Source organism: Rhinoderma darwinii, chromosome 1 (assembly GCF_050947455.1).
Source record: "Rhinoderma darwinii isolate aRhiDar2 chromosome 1, aRhiDar2.hap1, whole genome shotgun sequence".
Classification (NCBI taxonomy): domain Eukaryota; kingdom Metazoa; phylum Chordata; class Amphibia; order Anura; family Rhinodermatidae; genus Rhinoderma; species Rhinoderma darwinii.
The window spans coordinates 326,310,431-326,337,663 of NC_134687.1; the positions used below are offsets into that span (position 1 = coordinate 326,310,431).

At 41.7% G+C, this 27,233-nt stretch overlaps 1 protein-coding gene across 1 annotated transcript; it reads right to left on the reverse strand.

The window, feature by feature from the left end:
• Positions 1–194: 194 nt before the first annotated feature.
• TRMT10B (tRNA methyltransferase 10B) lies at positions 195–27,233 on the reverse strand. The gene is made up of 9 exons (XM_075851572.1): positions 27,114–27,233; positions 20,599–20,820; positions 16,553–16,667; positions 15,854–15,981; positions 15,244–15,396; positions 5,575–5,653; positions 5,050–5,117; positions 2,796–2,919; positions 195–1,046 (listed from the first exon to the last, which is right to left on the reverse strand). The coding sequence occupies exons 2-9, from the start codon at positions 20,791–20,793 to the stop codon at positions 904–906; spliced, it is 1,005 nt and encodes a 334-aa protein (XP_075707687.1). The 5' UTR covers positions 20,794–20,820; positions 27,114–27,233; the 3' UTR covers positions 195–903.

The following is a 27,233-nucleotide window of genomic DNA, read 5'->3' on the forward strand; positions in this document are numbered from 1 at the left end:
TCCTCTAATTTACCTTTTGTATTCACTCCTGGCTTTGGCTAAAAATGAACTGTAAAAAAAAAATCATGCACATGTGAACCTAGCCCTGTGGGGTATGACTTTTCAATTTTCAGTCTTATGTACAATCTGATCAATAAATCTTCCATAGAGTATCTGTCTTTCCTGAAGTATTTCTCAAAACCAGGGAAAACTCAGATATGTTTCAGGTTTTTTTTGTGGAAACAATAGCATAGTTGCCTACGCTATTGTTTCCGTGAAAAAAAACCAGAAGCTTTACAGAACAGAAGTCAACTGCAACAAAACAATTACCATTGAAATCGATGGTAATGCAAACCGAAACTATGGTTTCTGTTCGACTTTCCATTTATCGGATGTAAAGGTCTAACAGAAGCCCAACGCTGATGTGAACAGACCCTGAGTAAGCTGCAGACTCTCCCTCTTCTTAAATATTTGTAAAGCTTTTCCTAGAGGACGCAGAGGCAGTAAAACAGAACAATCTGCCTATACAACCTACCACAGAGAGGGGGAGGAGCTGCAGCAGAAAGGACACGCCCCCTGAACTGTAAGCCTGAAGAAAATCTAGTGGAGAAATTGGAGCAACAAATGGGGAGATCTCTGGATCCATGTAGGATACAGGGCTGGTTCTAGCTTTGTTAGAAAGATATTGTCTTGTACTATACTATGTCTGATTTTCTTTTTTTATTTATTAACGACCCCTTTAAGTTTCATTTTACTGTAAACCACACATACAACTTTGGGGTTTTTCTTTTAGCTTCTGAAAAGTTGAATGTAGTGCAATATTTTTTATTTTTTTTGCCTCATGAAAGCAAAGTTAAAAACAAAAAAAAATATTCTCGTTTTTTTTTTCTTCAAAATAAATTATATTACGTAGATCTAGAAAGATTAGTTGTAAAACAGTTTTAAAGAGAATTCATCGCCCGGAATAATTTTTTCTCGAAGAACAAAGCCTTTTCCTGGTGACACTCCAGCTTTCAGTGCTTCTGGCCAGCTACGAGTTTCACAGTAAGTGCGTAAGATATCAAACACTGAAGAACAGAAAAATGTACTTGAATGAACAGAATATAAAAACATCCTGCACAAAACAATCAAGATTTACTAATTGGAAAAATATTTGCAGTCTCATTGAGTTAGCGTTTGCACATGCTGCAATATGGTGCATGTTATTATTCCACCCGTCTGTGGTTCAACTGAACCAAACTTAGATCACCGTATGGTTACTATAGTGATCTACACTGAATGGCCGCTTTATTAGAGACACTCATCTAGTAGCGCATTGGACCTCCCCGGGCCTTGAGAATCGCAGCAATTCATTGTGGCAAATTATATTAGGTGTTGAAAGCGTTCTGCAGGAAGATTGACCCATGCGGACAGGATTGCTTCTTGCAGTTGCCGCTGAAGTGTTCTGCCATAGGGCAAAGAGCTGCCAAGAAGGAATGAACCGTCGGCCACAATGCTTTGGTACGCTCTACTCTTCAAACGTCTATTCACAGGTAGCCAAGAACCCAGAGGATGCAAAGAAAATATATTCCACCTCCACCAGCCTGAACTGTTGACACCTGACAGGAAGGGTTCATCAATTCATGCTGCTTGCATCAAATTCAGACCATATCAGCATGGTGCAACAGAAATCTGGATTCATCTGACCAGGTGATCCAATTTTTGTGCTTGTTTGCCCACCAGAGTCTTGCCTTTCTGTTTCCATTAGCAATGGCACTCTGACTGGTCATCTGCTGTTATAGCCAATCTGCGCTAAGGAACGACAAGTTGTGCGTTCAGACACGTTAGTTGAAGCACTGTCATTGTATTCGGCTGCAGTTTACTTGACTGCACCGCCAGAACGATCCTTGACATTTATCAAAGTTCCCCTTTTCCTGGATGTTGTGGCTCGATCACACCATTTTAGTTACAGCAGCTATTGAAATAATGGCCCCAGCTACTCTAGCACCGATGACTATGCCTCGTTCGAAGTTGCTCAGATCGCTTGATTTACTCATTCTAAGGCTGGGTTCACACGACCTATTTTCAGGCGTAAACGAGGCGTTTTACGCCTCGAATTACGCCTGAAAACACGGCTCCAATACGTCGGCAAACATCTGCCCATTCATTTCAATGGGTTTGCCGATGACCTGTAATTTTACGCGTCGCTGTCAAAATACGACGCGTAAAATGACTGCCTCGTCAAAGAAGTGCAGGACACTTCTTGGGACGTAATTGGAGCCCTTTTTCATTGAATTCAATGAAGAACAGCTCCAAATTACGGCCGTAATTGAAGCCTCGCAAAACGCGAGTACGAGCAATTATGTCTGAAATGCAGGAGCTGTTTTCTCCTGAAAACAGCGTCGTAATTTCAAACGTAATTGCAGTTGTCGTGTGCACATACCCTAATATGGATTCACACTGAAAATTACCCACGGAAGACATGCTCACTTAATATTCTGCTGCACTCCGGGGTCATGTGTCTAATATACATACAGGGAAGCTCCAATCTTGAAAGGGCAGGTGTATCTAATAAAGTGGCAATTCTGTGCAAGTTCGCGTCAGTTTGACCATGGGTTGGTCAAATTGCACCCATATCATGGCCATTGAAATATCTCTTATACCTTCAGCTTAGAGTTCAGTGTGACATTTTTAACCCTTAAATACCAAAATACGACTTTGGTATTGTCTTTTACAGTATGTTGCTGCCCAACTCTTAGGATGATCTGCATCAATACACATACAAACCTCTTTAGTGAAGCTTCTGTTCAAAGAACATATTAACTTTTGTGACTCACCTTGATTGATAGCCAGTATCTCGGAGTGGAAGTTTTTCACATTGTCCTTCTTAACCATGTATTCCTGTATAGGCAGTCGAGCAGTTAGCAGGCCATTGTCTTTAGCTTTCTGATAAGTTACTTTCTAAAAAAAATATTTTTGTTAGAACATGGACATTTTCACTAAAAATAATTTGACAGTAAATGCAGTAGACTAGACACAGCCAAAACTTATTTTTTGTTACTATTTTACATTAAAGAAAATATTTCAGTTTTCACACTGGCCACTAGAACACATACATTAGACTGAGGCTTCCTGTAGCTCACTTATCAGCTTTGCTGTATCGACTGGGAGATAATGAGCAGAGTCCTCTCATCATTAGATTAAGAGGGATTTATTAACAGAATTATTGTACCTCTGGAGGCCTAACTAAGGTGACATTGCAACACTATACACACACAGATAAGGCTTTATATGCTGTCAAGCTCGGGGGGGGGGGGGGGGGGGAGAAGGTTGTAATCCATCACTTCCTGAAGACTATTAAGCCATGACGTTTTTCTGTCAAATGGCTCCTGTTCATTTCAGTTGTGATCCAGCACACACACTGCTGCACTGTCTACAGAGAATGCACAAAGAAATGGTGTGTCTCTAAGTCCGCCTTATGCAAGAATAAATAGATTACAACATATAAAAAAAAATACAGAGATTTATTGTCTACATACTTAAAGAGGCTCTGTCACCACATTATAAGTGCCCGATCTCCTACATAATGTGATCGGCGCTGTAATGTAGATAAGTCTTTCTTATTTTGAAAAACGATAATTTTTGAAGAAGTTATGAGCAATTTTAGATTTATGCTAATTAATTTCTTAATGCCCAACTTGGCATTTTTTAACTTTTGACCAAGTGGGCATTGTAAAGAGGGGTGTATGACTCTGACCAATCAGCGTCATACACTTCTCTCCATTCATGGCCATTTGTACTCAGCAGAGCTTGATCTAGCGAGATCACGCTGTGCTGTCACATACACCCACATTAACTTTACTGAAGTGTTTTGACAGTGAATAGACATCACCTCCAGCCAGGATGCGATGTCTATTCACAATCCCGACACCTCGGTAGAGTTTGTGTGGGACTTAATCGCTGCACAGCGTGATCTCGCTACTGCTGTCATTCATAGCATGATCTCGCGAGATCACGCAGTGCAGCGATTAAGTCCCACACAAACCGAAGTGTCGGGATTGTGAATAGACATCGCGTCCTGGCTGGAGGTGGTCTATTCACTGTCAAGACACTTCAGTAAAGTTAATGTGGGTGTATGTGACAGCAAAGCATGATCTCGCTAGATCACGCTGTGCTGAGTACAAATGGCCATGAATGGAGAGAAGTGTATGACGCTGATTGGTCAGCGTCATACACCCCTCTTTACAACGCCCACTTGGTCAAAAATTAAAAAATGCCCAGTTGGGCATTAAGAAAGTAATTAGCATAAATCTAAAATTGCTCATAACTTCCTCAAAAATGATCGTTTTTCAAAATAAAAAAGACTTATCTACATTACAGCGCCGATCACATTATGTAGGAGATAGAGCACTTATAATGTGGTGACAGAGACTCTTAAATCTAATGTGTGAAACAAATGACACACATGGCACACTCCATTTAACTTAGATAAAGGACACACAGAGCAGCATGTAATCCATCAGTAGACACCCTACAAGTAGAACCTTGCTGCCACTATGGGAAAACAGCTCCTGATTTTCAGAAGTTTTTAAATCCATTTTCACGGCGGTTTTTACGGCCATTTCTGGAGCAGTTTTTCTATAGAGTTAATGAAAAGTGGCTACAAAAACGTCCCAAGAAGTGACATGCACTTCTTTTTCACGGGCGTCTTTTTACGTGCTGTGTTTGGAAAACGAGGCGTAAAAAAACGCCCAGTTGTAACAGAACGCCGTTTTTCCTATTGAAATCAATGGGCAGATGTTTGGAGGCATTCTGCTTCCGTTTTTTCAGGCATTTTTCGAGGCGTAAAAGCCCCGAAATACGCCTGAAAACACTCCGTGTGAACATACCCTGAGAACAATGGTGCTCTTAGGTCTGTCAGAGGAGCGCTGTGTACATAATGCAGAATCAGGCATATGTTGCCTTCAATCGTATATATTTACCTTTACCGTGAAGGACTTCAAACAGTAAATGCTGGATTTGTCATAAGTCAGGACGCAGTTAAGATAGTAACACTAAAAAAATAAAAAAATATTTCTTTCATTAACAGACCTTTTGAACGCTTTCATCCACAAGTCCTCCAAGAACATATACTTTCGTAGGATCAATGTCTTCCAGAACTTGAAAATAAAGCAGAATTTGTTATTTTTAACTTTTTGCGAATCTTTAAAAATAAAACAATAATGAAACATCAACAAATTAAGTAACTAAGGGCCTGTTCACAACAGCATTGGCTTTGGAGTTCCGTCTGAGGTTTCCGTCGGCTGAACCCCCTCAACGGAAAGGCATATGGAAACCTTAGCTTCCGTTTGCATCACCATCGTTATCAATGGTGACGGAAACATTTCTAATGGTTTCCATTTGTCACCATTCCGGCAGGTTTCCGTTTTTCTGACGGAATCAATAGCGCAGTTCAAATCTCATCGACATAGCTGGTACTATAACCCGCTGCAGATTTTCTATGCGCAATTCTACAAGGAAAATATTTTATCCTTTGTGCAGGGTGCCGTTTAATATAGGAGACTGTAATCACAATATCTGATTCCGCTGCAATACATAAAAGCCCTTCCCACTTACCACAGTCAGAGTCTGGAGTGAGATAAATTATTGTCTCCAAAGGAAACACATCAAGAAAGGTATCTTGTGTGGATTCAACCTGAAAATACAATGTTCATAGTTTTATAAAATAATCTTAACCTAAAAACATTGAAGATCAACCAATAAAAACAGCATATATTTTAGTAAACAAGTATGTAATTACAGTAGCAAGAAAAGTAAGTGAACTCTTTGGACTTAGCTGAATTTTTTCATTGATTAGTTATGTGGTCCTAATGTTATTCAAGTCACAATTATAGACAAGAACAATCTAACTAAACTAAACATATGGGAGCGTGGCTAGGCACTGATGTGAGCGGTCACACAGAGCCTTAGCTCGGTGTGGTGATACCTGTAATTCATCCTGCGTTGGAATTATCAATGCCAAAATTCCCTACAACTTAAGGAAAATGGGTAGGAGACCCACTATGGAACACTATGGGACCTTCTAAGACATCAGCTGCGGCCGAAAAACTTAAGGAGTTCGCAAGAAACTCCGGACAAGATGGCGCCCGGGGCGAATCTTGCTCGCATGCACAAACTGTGCAGCCTGCCATACTCACCTCTGCAGAGGAACCTTCCACTCCTGAGTGGACGCTGAAGCAGGTTTCGGAGACCCTTCTGGCGGCGATCCAGGAGACTTGGACATCAGTCACCACTAAAGTCGAGGTGAAAGTGGATGTCTGTTTACTGGATCAGGACCTTCATAACCTGAGAGACCAGGTTACCAAAGTCGAGACTAGAATCTCTACCTTGGAAGATTGTACGGCAGCCATGCCTTGCACGCTGAGTGACCTTACTGGTAAAGTGGAGCTGTGGCGCCAAAAGGCTGACTATCTTGAAAATCGTTTGCGGAGGAATAGCTTGCGGATTATTAGCCTCCCTGAAAGGGTGGAAGGCCTTAGGCCAGATGAATATGTTGAAAAATGGCTGAAAGACTTGTTTCCGGACACTACATTCTCGTAGGCTTTTGCTGTTGAAAGGGCACACAGAGTTCCTGCCAAACCTCCACCACCTGGCGCAAACCCGAAGCCATTGCTTGCATGCCTGTTGATCTGTAAAGATCGGAACACGGTACTGCAAGCGGCTAGACGTAACGGAGAGATCAAGTTTGAGAATACTACAGTCTCCATTTTTCCAGATTTCTTTACAACGTCAGAGAGCTTCATATGTTCACATCAAGGGACGACTACAAGAGCGCCAGATACCATATTCCATGGCCTATCCTGCACGCTTGAGAGTGGTTGATGGTGACAGATCGGTATTTTTTACCACCCCGGAGGCGGTTAATGAATGGCTCTCCAGAATCGGACGATCTCCTCGCCGCTGACATATCGTACCTGTTCGTGAGATGGTCGTCGTGAGTTCTGAGAGTCCCCTCTCGGACTTTTACTTGTGGTTCTCTTGAACTAGTTACCCGTTATCCCTTCAATATAGGATGTGAAGATTTGCAAATGAAAGCATATTCTTTTTTCCTTATTTTTGAATGCATATGTAGATCTCATGACCCTTGTAGCTTATTTGTTCTTTATATATTATGTGGGAGCAGCGGGATGTGGGGGCATAGCTATGGTCATTCTGCATTTTGATCTCAACAGGGTTTATAAACCTTGGGATTTAGATGTCCGATTTCTGCCCTCCTCCTTCCTTTAGTTATGTGTATGGGTACATAGTCTCCTTTACTGATTTTATATTGCTAGATACAGGGGGGTGCTACTGGATTGTGTACTCATCTTTCTTGATTCCACTGTGTTTACTCCCTTAATAGTGGAAACTACCCCCTTTTGATTTGGTTCTATAAGCCACGTATGCTTCTGAAGCTCCTGTTGAGCCCTGATGTTTACTGTTTAATATCCTGTACTATATCGTACTCTTTTATAGAGTTGACACGGAATATATATGTCATCTTTTTGTAGAGACCCTAGCACTTAGCTACTTTGAGACATGTGGGCTGTTCTTCCTGCAACGGTATTGTTTACACTATGGCATCTCTTTAGACATTGACATGGAATGTAAGAGGGATGGGGTTGCCGGAAAAGAGGAATATTATTTTTTTCTGTGCTAAGGAGACACATGCCACACATTATCTGCCTTCAGGAGACACATCTGACTCTGGATAATGTGCATCTGTTATGTAAGCATTGGATTCAATGTGGGAGACATTCCATCAGATCTTCCTCGTCTAGGGGGGTGTCGCTGTTGATTCAGAAACCTCAGATGGGAGGCCCTTAATACAAGAATTTATGTGGAGGGAAGATTTGTGTTTCTACATGCCAATGTGGATTCTACCCCATTTGTCATTCTGGGAGTGTATAATCCACCTCATGGCTCTCTTGATATACTCAGAGAGGCCATTTCATTCGCTTCTAATCACCAGGTAGCTAGAGTTCTCCTCATGGGTGAGCTAAACCTAACTATGGATCCTTATATGGATCAATTTAATTTGTTATTAGGGCCCAGGGCCCCAACAAGCACTTCGCAGCTAGCTTCCCTGAGAGAGGAGATAGGATGGTTGGATTTGTGGAGGGTGTGTCATCGAGGAATAAGAGAGTTTATGTGCCATACCCCCCAATTTAACGCATTATCTCGTATTGATTATGTATTTGGCTCTCCCTCGATTCATTCTGCCTAGCTAACTATTGATCACCTACCTAGAGGGGTATCGGACCTTAGCCCGATTCTTTTACAATTGAAGCAGCAGACTGAAGGTTTAAGAGGATCTCTTAAAATACACCCTTTTTGGTTACAACAGATTAAAGTAAACGATAGAATTCCCGATCAATTGGATGTCTTTATAGAAGCACATAACAAGGAACAGAATGAACTATTGATTTGAGACACATTAAAATCCTACCTGAGAGGCTGTCTGCGTACTTCTATATAATATGTTAAGCGATCCTCAGCTAGAAAGGAACTTGAACTGGCTCAGAAATGCAGGGAATTAGAGGATACTTTTGTGGGGGACCCTTCCCCCCTTAATGGAGAAGCTTGGCTTGCAGTGGACAGACAATATTTACTTCTCGTACAGGAGAAAACCGCTCGTAGGATATTCTTTACTAAGCAATCGTTTTTTGAACTGGGAAACCAATATAGTAAATTGGCTCATAAGGGCTACTCTAATCATACCACAAGAAATTTTGAATCACTTTGCTGACTTTTATAGGGAGTTGTATACCTAGAGGGCTCACTACTCTCTTGCTGAATTGGGACACCTATTTGGATGAGGTTCAATTTCCTGCGCTGTCATCTGACCTTAGGCGGATGTTAGATGCCCCTTTCATAGTGGAAGAGATTACTGACCGCATGTCCTCTATGGCTAAAGGGAAGGCGTCAGGACCTGACTGTCTTCCCTTAGAGGTGTATCTCCAATATATGGATGTTTTATCGCCCCAGCTACTATCTATTTTTGATGCAGTATTTCAAAGGGGTGAGTTACCTGACACTTTGAAAGACGCTACTACAGTAGTTATTTTGAAGCCGGGGAAAAGTCCGGAAGAATGTTGGTCATATCGTCCCATATCTTTGCTAAACATAGACTATACAATTTTAACCAAATTGTTAGCTAATAGACCGAGTGGAGTTATTACAGATATTATTCATCTGGATCAATCCGGTTTCATCCCTGGCAAATCCACTTCAGATAATTACGTAGGGTTCAGGTGGTGACTCAAATTGGTTGGTGGGAGCAACAGAACTGGGCCTTGGCCTCATTTGATGCGGCCAAGGCGTTTGATTCTGTTGAATGGCCTTACCTATCCACAGTCCTCCGTACATTTGGCTTTGGTGAGAGATTCATCAAATGGATTACTATCCTCGAGCTTCGGTGGTGGTTAATGGGATCTTGTCCCCTTCCTTTTGCCTCCATAGAGGCACGAGTGCCCATTGTCCCCTCTTCTATTCGTGGTGGCTATCGAACCCCTGGCTATCCCCATCCCACAAGATGCGGCCTTTCATGGCATTCGTATAGGACCGTGCGAGGATTGTATAGGTCTATATGCTGATGATATAATATTGTTTATGGCTAACCCGAATGCCTCCTTCCCTAGAGCTATGTCGCTTATGGATACGTTTGGAAGATTTTCCAGACTTTGCATAAATTGGAGTAAATCGTATCTCATGCCTCTTCACACTGATAATTGTGGGTGGGATTCATATCTACAGGTGGTTCAGTGTTTTAAATATCTGGGTATCTTGGTCTCCCGAGAAGGTGCACAATCTTATCATTTCAATGTATACCCTTTGTTAACATATTTGAAAGATAAATTTGCTGTTTGGAAAATGCTTACCCTCTTGGTAGCAGGTAGACTCAACTTACTTAAAATGATAGTGCTTCCTAAGAGGTTATACATATTGGAACATGCTGACACCTTGGTCCGCAAGCACTTTTTTACTTTGGTTGGCTCTTTGTTTTCTTCTTTTGTATGGGGTTCGGGAAGACCTAAGCTCAAACTTAGGACACTTCAGAGACCTAAAGATCAAGCTGGAGCAGCTTTACCGGACATGTTTCTTTACTATCTGGCGGGTCAGCTTAGGTATATTAAACTATGGATATCAGAGGTTCTTTTGACAAATGCAAAACATCATTTAGTTCACTTTCTGAGAGTCCCCAGTTTGTGGCCAATTCTCGAACCTCCCTCATGGCTACAGCCCTGGGCACTCCTTACCTTTAATTAAGCCAGCTAAACAGGTCTGGTCCCATGCAAAAAAAGTATTGAACTATTCGAACACTGTTACTGAGCTGCCTTTGTAGTCTCATAACGGCTTGTCTCATTTCCTGGGCCTTAATGATTCAGCGTTTTGGACAGCTCTGGAAGTGATCAACTTATAGAATTTGGTTAATGAGGGGAGTCGTGAACTAACTGCTAGGGAGATTCAGGATACGTTTCAGGTACCAGATAAAGATACATTCAGATGTGTACAACTACGGGATGCTTTAATCTCTCAATTCAGAGAGGATCAGGACCCTATATCTTCGTTACCTCTTATAGGGATTCTCAGAACTCCGGGTCCGAGGGGGTTGATGTTGATCATCTATACTTACCTTTTGTCTCAGAGGGTCGCTCAGGCTGAATTCACGGTTGGGGCCAGATAGAGAAGTTAAATCCTTTCTTTATCCAAGGAGGATTGGGAGGATGCTATGGCATCACATCTTTTGGTCTCGCCTGCAGCGAATAATACAACTACACAACTGTATATTATACACAGATATTATATTACACCGACTAGGCTATTCCATGTGGGCAGAGCATCTAGCTCAAACTGTTTGGGATGCTCCCAAGAACGGGCTGATTTTGACCACATGATGTGGTTGTGTCCAGTTATAGCACACTTTTGGAGAGAACAAACCTGCTTTCCTTGATTCTAAACCGATTGGTTCCTTGTGAACCTGGAATATGTTTATATCATTGTGTGATCTATAGATTTACCTCCGATGATGTACCATATCCTGGTATCCCTGATTCATGTCGTGATTCATGCCGGATTCTCTTATTTTTTTTTCTTTAGTTATCTCTTTTATATAATTTATATATTTTCATGTAACTTTTCCCGCCTGCGTGCGGTGACATTGTTTGTTATACTTTGGATTATTCCTCTTTATCTATGTAACACTCTTGGCTAACATGTGAAGTCGTAAAGATGTGATGTTTTGGAGCAGGACTGTTTTTGTTATTGTCACAGGTTTCTATTCATTAGTGCGGTTTTTCGTATCCTCTGTAATGTCTACTACGATTATAATTGTCATGTGTATATTGTATACAATAAACCGAGTTTAAAAAAAAATGAAAAATGAAAAATACACAAACAGTTGTACGGTCTTTTATTGAGAAAACATCCACAGTGGAAGGAGAAAGAGTGAACCTCTGTGCTAATGACTTCTCCAAGAGCTAATTGGCAAAAGGTGTTTCAATTAAGGAGATGAGATTGAGCGCTTCCGGAGGCGCCGCCCGAGGGTGTAGCTCGCGCAGAATGTGATGTGCTGAGAGAGACGTTCTATCCGGGACCTACGGCAGCCTGACTCCCTGAGATGGCGGCGGGGATGCAGTATCCGCGCTCTCAGTCAAGCTTTAGTGAGACATCCTGGCCTCGGCTTCCGACTCCCAAACACATCACTATCCTGGCGGTGATGTCCTCTCCTCAGGAACAGAACGAGTTACCGGATGAGTAGCAACTAGGTGGACGCCGCCTGCAAATATCGTGAGCTGTCTCAGTCTTGCTTCTTTCCCTCTGTATTGGAGGATAAGATGGCGTGATATTTTGAAAGGATGCAGTTAACGACCAGGAAGGAGTCTTATACAGCAAAATGATTCATACCCACTGTGAATAAACCCCAAAAGTAACAATTGTGAAAAAAGGAAGGTTAGCTATGCATACTGCTTTTTTCTGAAATTAAAATTCCCACCATAGTCAGACCATAGAAGACGCCATAAAATATGATAAGAAATGCTTTGCAAAAATATGATACCATCATGGCTCTTTGACTTGAATGGGAGTGATTTATCACAGTCATATACAAATATTTTTTGGCCTGGAGTGCAATGTAGCTAATGACCAGGAAGGAGAGTCCGATACAGCAAAAGGATTTATACCTCACACGAGCGCTACAGCTACTTCGTTCTAGCGATTGGTGGGGGTCTCAGTGCTCGGACCCCCACCAATCCAAACTTCTGACATGTCACTATAACATGTCAGAAGTTTGTTGAACGTTTAGCTACACTTTAAACAATACAGAGATAAGAAAGAGCTCCTATGGGAAGATAAAAAATTACTAATATTTACAGACTACTCTGCGGAAACTAGTATGAAAAGGAGGATTTTCATCAATATGTTCGGGACTGTATAAAAAGAACATCAAATTTAGGCTACAGTATCCTGCAATTTTAAAGATCTTTCTGCAAGATGGTTCAGTGCAATCATATGACCAATCAAAGGAGGCAGTTAAATTCTGCAAGGATAAACTTGATATCGTTCAAGAGGAATAGATAAATGTCTTTACTCTATCCCCTCCCGCCTCCCCACTATGATTGTGTTGGGGGTTTCTCTTTTTTTTTCTCCCCTCATCTCTGGGCCCATAACAATATTTATCATAGCTACTGTAAGGTCGCTGGAGAGCAATTAGTTTGGTATGTTTAAAATCAATAATTACTGTCGGGGAAGAAAGGAAGTCGATATGCGAGGAAGGGGGAAGGGGGAGGTTGGAGGGAGGGGGTCGATGCAATCCCCTTATGGTTAATCTCTTTCTCTGCGAGAAATAATGGCTAAGATGAATGTGGTTTCGTGGAACGTAAGTGGAATGGTTACCCCGATTAAAAGGAAAAAATATTGACGCATCTGAAGAGGCAAAACACATACATAGTCTTACTTCAGTTGACATCTTTCACAGAAAGAGATTCAAAAATTAAAGGAAAGGTTGTGTTGGACAGGTAAGGGGAAAAGGGCCAATACAACATAAGACTGGCGTGGTTATTCTATTTACTAAAAACGTAAATGGTGAGATAATTTCCACTGAATTTGTGGAAGAGGGTAGATCAATGCGTACTCTGATCAGATATCAGAATAAGGAAATGATGATCTATAACATATATGCTCCAAATGATTCTAAGGAAAATAAAAAAAGTTTGTTGAAACTGGCTGATTGAATAAATCTGGATAACACGCAGTATAAACTCATGGGAGCGGACTTCAATGGAGTTATACGCTTTGTATTAGATAAATCAGGTTCTAAAGGCCATCTGGGGGGGGGGGGATGCGAGGATGGGGTCATGAGGAGATTTATCGATTCAACTAATATGACAGATATGTGGAGGATACATAATCCGGCGGAGAGAGATTATACTTATATATCGAAGGTATATGATACCTGGTCTAGGATTGACCTCCTTCTCACATCCTCTTCCCTAACATCAAAAGTACCAAGTAGCATGATACACGAGGTAATGATATCAGACCGTGCCCCTATATCTATTGGCATAGAAGGTTTCGGCAAACAACCACAATTTGGTATGTGGAGGTTTCCAAGGGGGCTGGAACTGATATTTACTGAATGGGAAAATTTTAAGCTAGACCATAAAGAACATGAAGATCAACCAATTCTTCTATGGGAAACTGCAAAGGCAGTACTTAGAGGTAAAATTATGACGTATACAATAAAAATTAAAAAGGTTCAAAGAGCAAATCTCATTCATTTGAGCAACTCATACAAGCAAACTATTGTAGAATACAAAGCAAATCCAACTATAGAGAAAGCAGGGAAATTACTTTCAAACCAGATAAAAACAAGAGATGGGCCAGGCCATATAGGGGCCTTGAGAAATGGAAAGGTGAGAAAATAACACATAACAAGGGAATAAATCACGTTATCACAGATTACTATGAGAAATTATATGAAGGAAAAAAAGTGTCTCTGGAACCTAAATCAATATCTTGATAATGTGGATATGCATCTAGTAACGCAGGATCAGTTTGACCAGTTAGGAGTCCTGATAAGACAGGAGGTCCATGAAATAATTTAAAAGCCAGAAACAAAAGGTCCCAGGACCAGACGGTTACACTTCGGAGTTCTTTAAATTAATGTTATGTAACAGGCTGGTAGGCTCAGGAGTGGGAGAACCTATCACAGCCTGGCCAGACGGTTCTAGCTCCCGCCCTCGGCTGATTTATACCTTCATTTCCTGCTTGTCTTTGCCTGTGATTCTTTCCTGTTTCCTGGCTCTGCTGCTCCTGCTATTATTATTTACCTTGCTTCATTTTGACCCTGGCTTTACTGACTACGCTCCTGCTCTGCGTTTGGTACCTCGTACACTCCTGGTTTGACTCGGCTCGTTCACTACTCCTGTTGCTCACGGTGTTGCCGTGGGCAACTGCCCCATTTCCCTTAGCTTCTGTGTACCCTTGTCTGTTTGTCTGTCGTACACATATTGAGCGTAGGGACCGTCGCCCAGTTGTACGCCGTCGCCTAGCATGGGCCGTGCAAGTAGGCAGGGACTGAGTGGCGGGTAGATTAGGGCTCACCTGTCTGTCTCCCTACCCTGTCATTACACATTCACAGGCTAAAAAACGGTTTCTGATCCAGCCCTGCCTACTCAGCTACAAATTGTTACAATGTATTAACATTGAGAAGAGCTTTCAGGCCCCTTGCACACGAACGTGCTTTTGCGGCCGCAATTCCGCTCGAAAATCCACGAGAGAATTGCGGCCCCATTCATTCCTATGGAGCCATGCACACGACCGTGGTTTCCGGTCCGGGCTAATTGAAAATAATGGCCGCGGCCATGTGCACAGCCCGCGATTTGTGGGTGGCTCGCGGCTGACACTCCGTGGCCGGCTGACCCGAAAATCACGGCCGTGCACATGGCTAGGGTCGTGTGCATGAGGCCTTAATCTGGAGTCTAGGACAGAACAGATACTTGTGCTGCTACTGCTTCTTAGCACATTGCAGGCTAGTCTTTACTGATACAGATAATAAACTCTCAGTTGTCTGCAGGACTCAAGTGTTAACAATGAATGTTCTCCTTCACTGACAAGAAGCAGAGATCTTAACAACAGTAAAGAACTGAATCAAAGTATTTAAGAACGTGAATAAGCTCTATTTACATAAGGTTGGACAACTATCCTACGTGCTGATGTAAAACAGTTGGAAGGAAGCAAACTTACAAGATAATGGACAAATCCGTCATTCATTCTGACACATTCATCATGTAATAGACTGTCTTCTACAAAACCCGTCAGGTAGAGCCAAAATGGTTTTGCAGCTTTCTTGTTTGACCCATAAAGTCTTCTGATTTGAGCCGCAAGGCGACTTATCTCCTGAAAGACCAATGTAAAACAAAAAAACATATTACTGCTCTAAAGGTTACACTAAATTGAAAAAAGTCCTTGCCTAATACAAAATGCAGGGGGTGGGTGTTATGTCAACAATAAGCTACACCAGTACTTCTGTAACAAAGTGGGCCATGACCTGGTCTGTAAAGATTCTGGATGTCTAGTGGATGTGCTGGTGGCTACACGGCCTCCAAAACGCATCCAGGTTCTGGCTAGGAAGCTTGCAGAAATGATGTATTAGGAAGTTCTTAAGACTTCCTAGTAAAAAGTTTAATGAAAAACTACTGATTTCAGTGTCGTTCTTCCTATAAATTTCCTTATAAGTTTTTGCTAAAAACATTCTAAAGCTGTGTATAATTTCTGGTCTGTTAAGTAGTAAAAACTATGATCTGCTACAAAAGAAAAGCAGTACAATGAACCCTAAGGTAAAACTGACGTTTACCTTCTTGCTCATGTGATCGGTCATACTCAAGTCAAGGCAAAGTCTAGCACCAGAATCTTTTGCTTCTAAGAGACGTTCTTTGGTTAAAGCTTTTAAAAACTTTTTGCTATGTTGCTGTTGGTCAGTACCTAGAACAAAGGGGATCAGAACATAGTTAATGACGTGCTCATATCGCCGCAGCTCCTTCATGCTAGTGATCAGTGGGGATGGACTCCTTTTACTTGACACAAAAGTAGGCTCAGAAACTTTTATACTTTGCTGTCATACATGGATCAGTACTAGTAAAAGAACCTATAGGAAACAATAACATTTATCATTATGACTGCAAGAGTGTCCTTTTGGCATACACCTGACCAGTATAAGCCGTATACCACACAGAATAAAAAAAATTTTTAAGAGTAAGTGTCAATGGCTGGAATATACATCAAATATACATCCAAGAATATAGCAACACTAATAATGGTAAAACTAAATGTCACAGTATCCTACATATCTCAAATAGGATGATGAAGATCTTCGTTTCGGAGTCAGCAACCTTCCTAACTCCAACTGTTGTAAAACTACAACTTCCAGGACGCACTGACAGTTAAAGGCTTTAAGATTCAATCCAAAGGCTGTCAGGGTATGCTGGAATTGTAGTTTTACAACAGTTGGAGTGCCGCAGGTTGCTGACCCCTTGTCTTCGATGAAGCATATTACCTGCATTGGCATCCCCACACTGCTTGGCCTTTCTTCTCTCTTTTTCCTGTTTTCTTTTACTCTTTTTAGCTGTGACTATTTTTTCCCAGTGCCTCTGTTTTCTCAATACATTTCTCTGAGAATTGCAAAAAATTATATTACTAAGCACGTGTAAAAAAACACACACCAGTCCTACTGTTTTGGCCCATTAAAAAAATTAACATTTCTTTGCTCTGTTAGGTCAGAACAGCTTCTATAAATAATAATAATAATAGAAAGAAATCTTTAACCCCTTCAAGACTGAGCATGTTTTGGCCTCAACCCCTTCCCGCACCTTGATGTAACTGCACGTCAATGTGTGCAGTAAGTTCCCGCACATTGACGTGCAGTTATGTCTGTGCTTTGACAGTTAACCGCCACGCGGCGCTTCACCGCCGCGGCGGTTAACTGTGCAGGGTGTCTGCCCTGCATTCACCGTTGCCGATCAGCGGCCCATCGCCGCTGATTTCGGCAGTTAACCCCTTAGATGCGGCTGTCAATTCCGATCGCCACATCGAAGGATTTTAGCGCCGATCGGCAGCCCCCACGTGAAATCACGGGGGCTGGCAATGGTACCCATGGCAACCGGACGCCAGAAAATGGCTTCCGGGCTGCCATGTACAGAAGCCTATGAGGACCAGCCGGAGGCTGGTTGTCGTAGGCTTCCTGTCAGTGAGACTGTTACGTCACAATGACAGTTAGAATACATTACACTACGTGTGTAGTGTAATGTACTCTAGCAGCGATCAAAGCTGCAAGTCTAAGTTTCCCCTAGTGGGACAAGTGAAAAAAGTAAAAAAAAGAAGATGTGAAGATGAAAATACTTTTTTTCTAAAAAAAAAACATAATTTTTTTTCATTTTTACAAGGAATAAAGGAGAAAAAACACCCTAACATATGTAAAGCAATTTCTCCCGATTATAGAAATACCCCATATGTGGTAATAAACTGTTGTTTGGACCCACAGCAGGGATTAGAAGAGAAGGAGCACCATTTGAATTTTGGATTTCTGATTTTGCTGGAATAGTTTTCAGTGCTATGTCACGTTTGAAATGAAACCCCCCAAAAGTGACCCCATTTTGGAAACTACAGCCCTCAAGGAATTTTTCTAGGGGGAAAATTAACATTTTGACCCCACAGTTGTTATGCTGAATTCATTGGAATTAGTCTGTAAAGGCAAAAATCTACTTTTTTTCTGAAAAAATTTAGATATTTTTAATTTTTACAAGGTATAAAAAGCACCAAAACAATTACAATTTCTCCCGATTACAGAAATATGCCATATGTGGTAAAAAATCGGCTGTTTGGACCCACAGCGGAGCTTAGAAGGGAAGGAGCGCTATTTGGCTTTTGGAGCTCAAATTTAGCTGATATGGTTTTCGGGTGCCATGTAGAATTTGCAAAGCAGTGGAAACCACACAAAAGTGACCCCATTAGGGAAACTACATCACTTAAGGAATCTATCTAGGCATATAGTGAGCATTTTGACCCCACAGGTCTTTTGCACAATCTATTAGAATTAGGCCGTGAAAATGAATATCAACATTATTTCCACGAAAATTTTGAATTTTTTCAATTTCACAAAGAGTAAAGGAGTAAAAAGTACCCCAACATTTACAAAGCAATTTCTCCCGAGTACGGCTATACCCCACATGTGGTCATAAATGTTTTTTCATTAGAAAGTAATTAACCCTTTCGAGACTGATCCATTTTTTGCTTTTTCTTTTTTCCCTCCCCGCTTTCCAAGAGCAATAACTTTTTTTTTTTTTCGTCAATAGAGTGGTGTGAGGGCTTATTTTTTGCGGAACGAGCTGTAGTTTTTATTGGTACCATTTTTTGTCACATACAACTTTTTTAGCACTATTTATTACATTTTTTGGTAGAGACAAGGTGACCAAAAAACAGCAATTTTGCCGTTTTAAAGTTTTTATTTTTCATGGCATTCACCGTGCAAATTAAATAAAGCTATATTGTAATAGTTTGGACTTTTACAGACACAGTGATACCAATTTTGTGTATTGTTTTTATTTTTTTGCATTACTTTAGAGAAAAAATGTGAAAAGTTTTTTGTTTTTTTTTTAACTTTAAATAATAATTTTTTTTCACTAATAATAATTTACTTTTGTTTTTACACATTTTATTAGTCCCCCTAGGGGACTTGAACCAGCGATCATTAGATCACTGGTACAATACACTGCAATACTAATGTATTGCAGTATATTGTAACTTTTACAGGCTCTTGTGAGGCTGGGTTCACACGACCTATTTTCAGACGTAAACGAGGCGTATTATGCCTCGTTTTACGTCTGAAAATAAGGGTATGTTCACACGGCCTATTTACGGACGTAATTCGGGCGTTTTTGCCCCGAATTACGTCTGAAAATAGCGCCTCAATAGCGCTGACAAACATCTGCCCATTGAAAGCAATGGGCAGACGTTTGTCTGTTCACACGAGGCGTATATTTACGCGCCGCTGTCAAATGACGGCGCGTAAATAGACGCCCGCGTAGAAGAAGTGACCTGTCACTTCTTTGGCCGTAATTGGAGCCGCTATTCATTGACTCCAATGAACAGCAGCGCTAATTACGGCCGTAATTGACGCGGCGTTCAAGCGCCTGCACATGCCGGTACGGCTGAAATTACGGGGATGTTTTCAGGCTGAAACATCCCCGTAATTTCAGCCGTTACGGACCCCCGCCGTGTGAACATACCCTAAGGCTACAATACGTCGGCAAACATCTGCCCATTCATTTGAATGGGTTTGCCGACGTACTGTGCAGACGACCTGTCATTTACGCGTCGTCGTTTGACAGCTGTAAAAATACAGCCTCGTCAAAAGAAGTGCAGGACACTTCTTTCAGACGTAATTTGAGCCGTTCTTCATTGAACTCAATGAAGCACAGCTCAAAATTTACGGCTGTCAGAGAAGCCTCGCGAAATGCGAGGAGGAGCATTTACGTCTGAAACGAGGCAGCTGTTTTCTCCTGAAAACATTCTGTCTTTTCAGACGTAAAAGCCTGCTACCGTGTGCACATACCCTAACAGCGCGACTGCTGTTCCTGTCCGTTAGTCCTGGGTGTCAGCTGCAATACACAGCGGACAGCCGCAGCATATGGCGCGGGCTCAGAGCGCGAGCCCGCTCCATGCATCACCCCCCACACCACGACATGGTATGTTGTGGTGCGCGAAGGGGTTAATGCGCGGTGGATGGTTCAGAGTGAAAATTTTCCACTGATGTACGATTTTAGCGCACTATATGTTATGCCCAGTTTGTGCTACTGAAGACAAATGCATCATAAAATATTAACCGGGTTCTCCCAGGTATGGCGATGCCATATCTGTGGACGTAAACTGCTGTTTGGGCATGCTGTAGGGCTCAGAAGGGAAGGAGCGCCATTTGGCTTTTGGAGCGCAGATTTAGCTTGGTAGTACAGGGTGGGCCATTTATATGGATACACCTAAATAAAATGGGAATGGTTGGTGATATTAACTTCCTGTTTGTGGCACATTAGTATATTGGGGGGGGGGGAAACTTTTCAAGCTGGGTGTTGACCATGGCAGCCATTTTGAAGTCGGCCATTTTGTATCCAACTTTAGTTTTTTCAATGGGAAGAGGGTCATGTGACACATCAAAATTATCGAGAATTTCACAAGAAAAACTGTGGTCTGCTTGGTTTTAACGTTACTTTATTCTTTCATGAGTTATTTACAAGCTTCTCTTTGTTTACAGCCATTGACATGTCGCAGAGGTTAACACGTGAGGAGCGGATAGAAATTGTGTTGATGTCTGGTGAACGCAGTACCCGGGTCATTGCAGCAGATTTCAATGCAAGACACCCTACGACACCACCCATCTCCCATGCTACAGTTTGCAAACTGCTTGCCAAGTTTCGTGAAACTGGTTCAGTGTTGGATTTGCCCAAATGTGGACGCATGAAAACTGTCACTAATAACACAACATCACAAGAGGGATACTAAAATAAATATCCGTTTACACCATATGATCTTCCATTGCCACTGCATACTTACCGAACAACATGCTTCGTTTTCCTGAGAGTGATACCCAGATTCGTTATTATCCAAATCAATATGAATTAAAGTAAGATGATCCAGTAAAGAGTTCATTCCTCCAGGTGTCTCCTTTCTGCTGCCTGTACTATCATCAAGCTCTCCTGTATAATTTGCTGGCTCGTTGCAAATACAGTCTTCAGCAAACTTCATCATGTCCTCAGAATACTCTCTGTGAATGGTCTATTAAAAAGAAACATTAAGATGCATTAACCCCTTAGTGACCAGCCTATTTTAGACCTTAATGACCATGCCATTTTTTACGTTTTTCCATCGTCTCATTCTAAGAGCTATAACCTTTTTATTTTTGCGTCGACATAGCTGTATAAGGTCTTGTTTTTTTGCGGGACAAGTTGTAATTTTTAATAGCACCATTTTGGGGTACATATTATTTATTGATTAACTTTTATTAACTTTTTTTGGGGGGGGGGGATAGAAAAAAAACAGCAATTTCGCCACACTTTTTTGAGTCCTAAATTTACGCCGTTCACCGTGTGGTATAAATAACACAATAACTTTATTCAACGGGTTGTTACGATACCAAATTTGTATAGATTTAGTATGTTTTACTACTTTTACACAGTAAAACCACTTTTTTTTTTTCAAAATTATTTGTTTTTGTGTCTCCATATTTGAAGAGCCGTAACGTTTTTATTTTTTCACTGCAATTGTAGGAGGGCTTTTTTTTTTGCCGGAAGACTTGTGGTTTTTATCGGACCATTTTGGAGTAGATGCGACTTTTTGATCACTTTTTATCAAATTTTTTTAAGGCTGGATTCACAGAAAACAGCAATTTTTGCATGTTTTTTTATTTTATTTTTTACGACGTTCACCGTGCGGGTTAAATGATGTAATAAGTTTAAAGTTGGGGTCGTTACGGACACGGCGATACCAAATATGTGTAACTTTTTTAAATTTATTTTGTTTGTTAATAATAAAGCAGTTTGTAAGGGGGAAAAGTGGGTTTTTAATTTTTTTTCCCTTCACTTTTTATTAATTTATTTTTTTTACTAGTCCCACTAGGGGACTTCACTATGCGATTATCCAATCACATTTATAATACACTGCAATACTTTTGTATTGCAGTGAATTACTGCCTGTCCGTGTAAAACGGACAGGTATCTGCTAGGTCATGCTTCCGGCATGCGGAGACGCAGACACTCGGCGATCTTACCGCCGGGAGTCAGTGGGATGAGAGGGAGCTCCCTCCCTTTCCCCAAAACCACTCAGATGCGGTGCACGCTATTGAGCACCGCATCTGAAGGGTTAAACGGGTGAAATCGATACTAATATTGATCTCACACGTTCGAGCAGGGATGCCCCCAGCCCAGATTTGAAAGCTCCCTGCTCTGTTTATTTATTCCGATGCAGCGGCGTAAAAAGTCTATTGCATCAGAATAAGGCCCGTTAGTGACCGACGTAAAAACACTATGGGGCGGTCACTAACGGGTTAACTATGGGTAACAAAAGTTAGGGATTGATAATACATTATGTTAAATAGGCTCTGTCACCACATTATAAGTGGCATATATTGTACATGATGTGATCGGCGCTGTAATGTAGATTACAGCAGTGTTTTTTATTTAGAAAAACAATAATTTGTGACGGAGTTATGACCTATATTAGCTTTATGCTAAGGAGTTGCTTAATGAACAACTGGGCGTGTTATACTTTTTGGCCAAGTGGGCGTTGTACAGAGGCGTGTATGACGCTGACCAATCAGTGACCAATCAGAATCATACACTTCTCCCCATTCATTTACACAGCACATAGCGATATAGCTATATCGCTATGTGCAGCCTCATACACACACTATAACATTACTGCAGTGTCCTGACAATGAACATATATTACCTCCAGCCAGGACATGATGTCTATTCACAATCCTGACACTTGTGTAGCGTCTCTGTGATATTTACAGCAAGGCAAGCGTAATCTTGCGAGATTACGATGTAACCTGTCATTTCAAACGAGATTACGCTTCCTCTGCTGTAGTGTCAGGATTGTATTAGCGAAGTGTCAGGATTCTGAATACACATCACGTACTGGCTGGAGGTAATTTATATTCATTGTCATGACACTGCAGTAATGTTATACTGTGTTTATGTGGCTGCACATAGTGATATAGCTATATATCGCTATGTGCTGTGTAAATGAATGGAGAGAAGTGTATGACGCTGATTGGTCACTTATTGGTCAGCGTCATACACCCCTCTGTACAACTGGGCGTGTTTTTACTTTTTTACCAAGTGGGCGTTGTGGAGAGGGGTGTATGACGCTGACCAATCAGTGTAAGAAACTTCTCTCCACTCATGTACTCACACACAGCGTTATCTCGCGAGATCACGCCTGCTGTCACTTACTCACACATTAACCTTAATAAAGTGTCTTGAGAGTGAATAGACATCGCTTCCAGCCAGGACGCGATGTCTATTAACACTCCAGACACTTTGGTACCGTTTGTGTGGGACTTAATGACAGCAAGCGAGATCACGCTGTGAATGACAGCACAGCGTGATTTCGATGTGCTGTGTGAGTAAGTCAGACACAAACGTTACCGAAGTGTCGGGATTGTGAATAGACATCGCGTCCTGGCTGGAGGTGATGTCTATTCACTGTCAAGACACTTCAGTAACGTTAATATGTGAGTAAGTGACTGCACATAGTGATTTCGCAGGATCACTATGTGCTGAGTACATGAATGGAGAGAAGTGTATGACGCTGATTGGTCAGCGTCATACACTTCTCTTTACAATGCCCACTTGGTCTATTAAGGAAGTCATTAGCATAAATCCAAAATAGGTCATAACTTGGTCAGAACTTTTCTAAATAAAAAACACTGCTGTTATCTACATTACAGCGCCGATCACATTATGTAGGAGATAGGGCACTTATAATGTGGTGACAGAGCCTCTTTAATTATCATGTAAGAGAAAATGATACATACATACACACTAGTCCTTCTCAACGAATTATATCATCAAAAAGTTAATTTATTTTAGTAATTAAATTCAAAAAGTGAAACTCACATATTATATAGATTCATTACACACAGAGTGATCTATTTCCAGCATTGTTTTCTTTTAATGTTGCTGATTATAACTAACAGTTAATGAAAACCCCACATTTAGTGTCTTAGAATACTGAAATGTTGGCCTACTGAAAAGTATGTACAGTATATGCACTCAATACTTGGTCGGGGCTCATTTTGCATGAATTACTGCATCAATGCAGGGTGGCATGGAGGCGATCAGCCTGTGGCACTGCTGATGTGTTATAGAAGCCCAGGTTGCTTTGATAGCGGCCTTCAGCTCGTATGCATTGTTGGGTCTGGTGTCTCCCATCTTCCTCTTGACAATACCCCATAGATTCTCTATGGGGTTTAGGTCAGGCGAGTTTGCTGCCGAATCAAGCACCGTGATATTGTGGTTATTAAACGAGGTATTGGGACTTTTGGCAGTGTGGGCAGGTGCCAAGTCCTGCTGGATAATGAAATCAGCATCTCCATAAAGCTTGTCAGCAGAGGGAAGCATGAAGTGCTGGAAAATTTCCTGTTAGGCGGCTGCGTTGACTCTGGACTTGATATAACACGGTGGACCAACACCAGCAGATGACATGGCTCCCCAAACCATCACTGACTGTGGAAACTTCACACTGGACCGCACGTAACTTGGATTGATGCCTCTCCACTTTTCCTCCAGAGTCTGGGACCGAGATTCCCAAATGAAATGCAAAATGTACTTCCATCTGAAAACAGGACTATGGACACTGAGCAACAGACCAGTCCATGTAAAGGCTTAGGAAAGCTTTGAAGGTTTTTGTGTTGATTAGCTGATTAGAGTGTCACACCACGAGTCTACAATCTTCAACTTTTACCCAATATTCAAATTTTCTGAGAGAATAAATTTTGAGTTTTCATTAACTGTTAGCAATTATTGTCAATATTAAAAGAAAAAAATGCTGGAAATAGATCACTCGGTGCGTAATAAATCTTTAGAATATATGTCTGTATATGTAATGCATGGACCGGCCAGATCTATCAGCGCAAGCGATACTATGACTTACATATACCCTAATAAGGCATACTATTCGATTGCCACTTATAATCAGAATGGTGGTCATTCTGCAATCCCAGAAAGTATAAAACAGCTCTTAAAGGGGTTGTCTCACCACTACAATCCCTGTCTATTTGCCTTATCAGGATCCCCCTCTATGTATCAGAACGAAGAGCCACTCTGTAAGAGCGGCTCCTGGCGTGTCCATGCATTACATGGCCGGTCATTGATTTAAATCACCATTTACATTTGCTACATGTGTGGTTGGCCCAGGTTAGAGAAGCAGGAAGCGTGACAATCCGCTAATCACTGTGCTGGTTTCTTTTTAAAAAGGGTTGTGTTCTTGAGACAACGCCTTAAATAAATTCTCCAAGGACCCTGTATGGATGAATTATATCTAAAAAAAAAGAAAGCGCTCTACTCTACTACACACATGTACCAATGTGTCATTTAGTGAAATCTATTAAAGAAGACCTGTTGTCTCTGTTTTAGTGAACGCTCGTATTCCCCATAAAATAACAATTCTGGAACATCTTTTTTTATAACTCTGCATTGTGCCAGTCCACCATTATTCCTCCTAGAAATGTATGAATAAGTTGACAACTGGGTGTTACCATTCTCTTAGTATCAGGGATATGTCATAATCTGAGACTATGAGCACTGATTGGTCAGTGTCCGACTGTGTGCATAGACACACACACCCAATTGTCAATTTTTTCATAAATGTGTAGTTAGAATAACAGAGGAACGGTAGAACGCACAAAAGATGCTCCACAATTGTTATATTATAGGGAATACAAGTACTTAGACATGTCAGAAGAGATGACAGATCCTCTTTAATGTGTAGCAGAAAACGTTGCAATTATTTTTCTGTTTTTGTAAAGGGGTATGACTTAGTGCACATTATTTTTGTAATTAATGTATGATGGTGTACGGTAGTTATCCAGCTCACGTATCATAACCTGGCATATCGCAGATCCTAAACCTGTAAGGGCATGTTCAGACATAGCGGAATTCCACCTATCCGCAGTGGAAATCCGCAGCAGTCTTTTTTTTCCTTTGGTTTCTACAGCTTTTTAGGTAACTTAGTTTAGATGTTGCGGAAAATAACAGTGCGGAATTTACACTCCGCAACATGAACAATCTGTTGCGGAGAAGCAGCGGAGTTTCACTGCGGATTTCAGCCTTTGCAATGCTAAAATCTGCGGAACGTCCGCTGTGATATTCCTGAATGAATTTTCAGGAACATTTTTTCTTTCTGCAAAAAACTCGAGGACTCGAGTTCAGCACTACTTTAAGCACCGTGCTCGGGGAAGCCCTTGACGTTACTGTCCATATACGGACAGTGGCTACTCCTTGAGCGGAATCCCCGTTGCCGACTCTGGCCGAGGAATCCGCTCCAGGAGGAGCCCCTGACGTCAAAGTCCATATATGGACAGTGACACGAGGGCTTCCCTCTAGGAGCGGAACCCCCGGCTTACGCTCTGGCTGGGGATTCCGCTCCTTGAGGGAGTCCCAATGGCGCTATCTACAGGGGGGAGGGGCTCTGTGGCACTCCCTGGGAGGGGGGCTCTGTGGCACTACCTACAGAGCGCGCTATCTTCAAGGGGGTGTGATACTGTCTACATGGACACTGTGGCACTATATAGGGGTAGGGTACTATCTACAGGGGACACTGTGGAGCATGTACATGGGCACTATGTGACTATCTACAAGGGCACTGGCACTAGGGGCAGCTAACGGGGGCATTATACTGTATGGGGGATTTTGTTTGGGCATTATACTGCATGGGGGCATCTGTATGGGCATTATCATGCATAGGGACAATCTGTGTTGGCTTTATACCGTATGGGTGCATCTATGGGGCAGTATACTGTATGTTGGCACCTATGGGGGCATTATACTGTACGGTGGCAGCTATATGGGCATTATACTGCATGGTGGCAGCTATGGGGCTATTATTCTGTGTGGGGGCAGCTATTTGGTATTATACTGTGCGGGAGGCACTATGGGAGCATGATACTGTGTGGGCTGAACCGGGTGCGTATGGGTGGGGATTGTATGGGATTAGAGGCGTGGTTTAATAGAAAAAAATTGCCGCTGCGCGAGCTGCATCGGTTTTCCCTCTGTGCGATGCTTGAAAGTTGGGAGGTATGCCTAGCTTTGACAGCTTTTAATACCACCAACATTAATACAAGTACTAAAAGAGCCCCAAATATTTTGACAGTCTTGTTTACAGACAGGAGCCTCCTTTAATTCATACGTCGTTAGAAAGTATGACTTCTATATACAGTTATATTTATAGCCACACATTTCTCTTTAGGTCAGATCCTACACAGGCAACTGCTGCTCTGAAGGAATGTCTATCACTTGTTATAAAACAGCAGATATCAGTCAGTTGTTCCTATATACAATACTCACAGACCAATACTCTCAGTAGATTTGTACCGGCTGGGATTTACGCTCATCGCTTCACGTGACGTCATCAGTTAGCGCAGAGCAAGTATGTAGGCGGTGTCTAGGAAACCGTTGCCTTGGAAG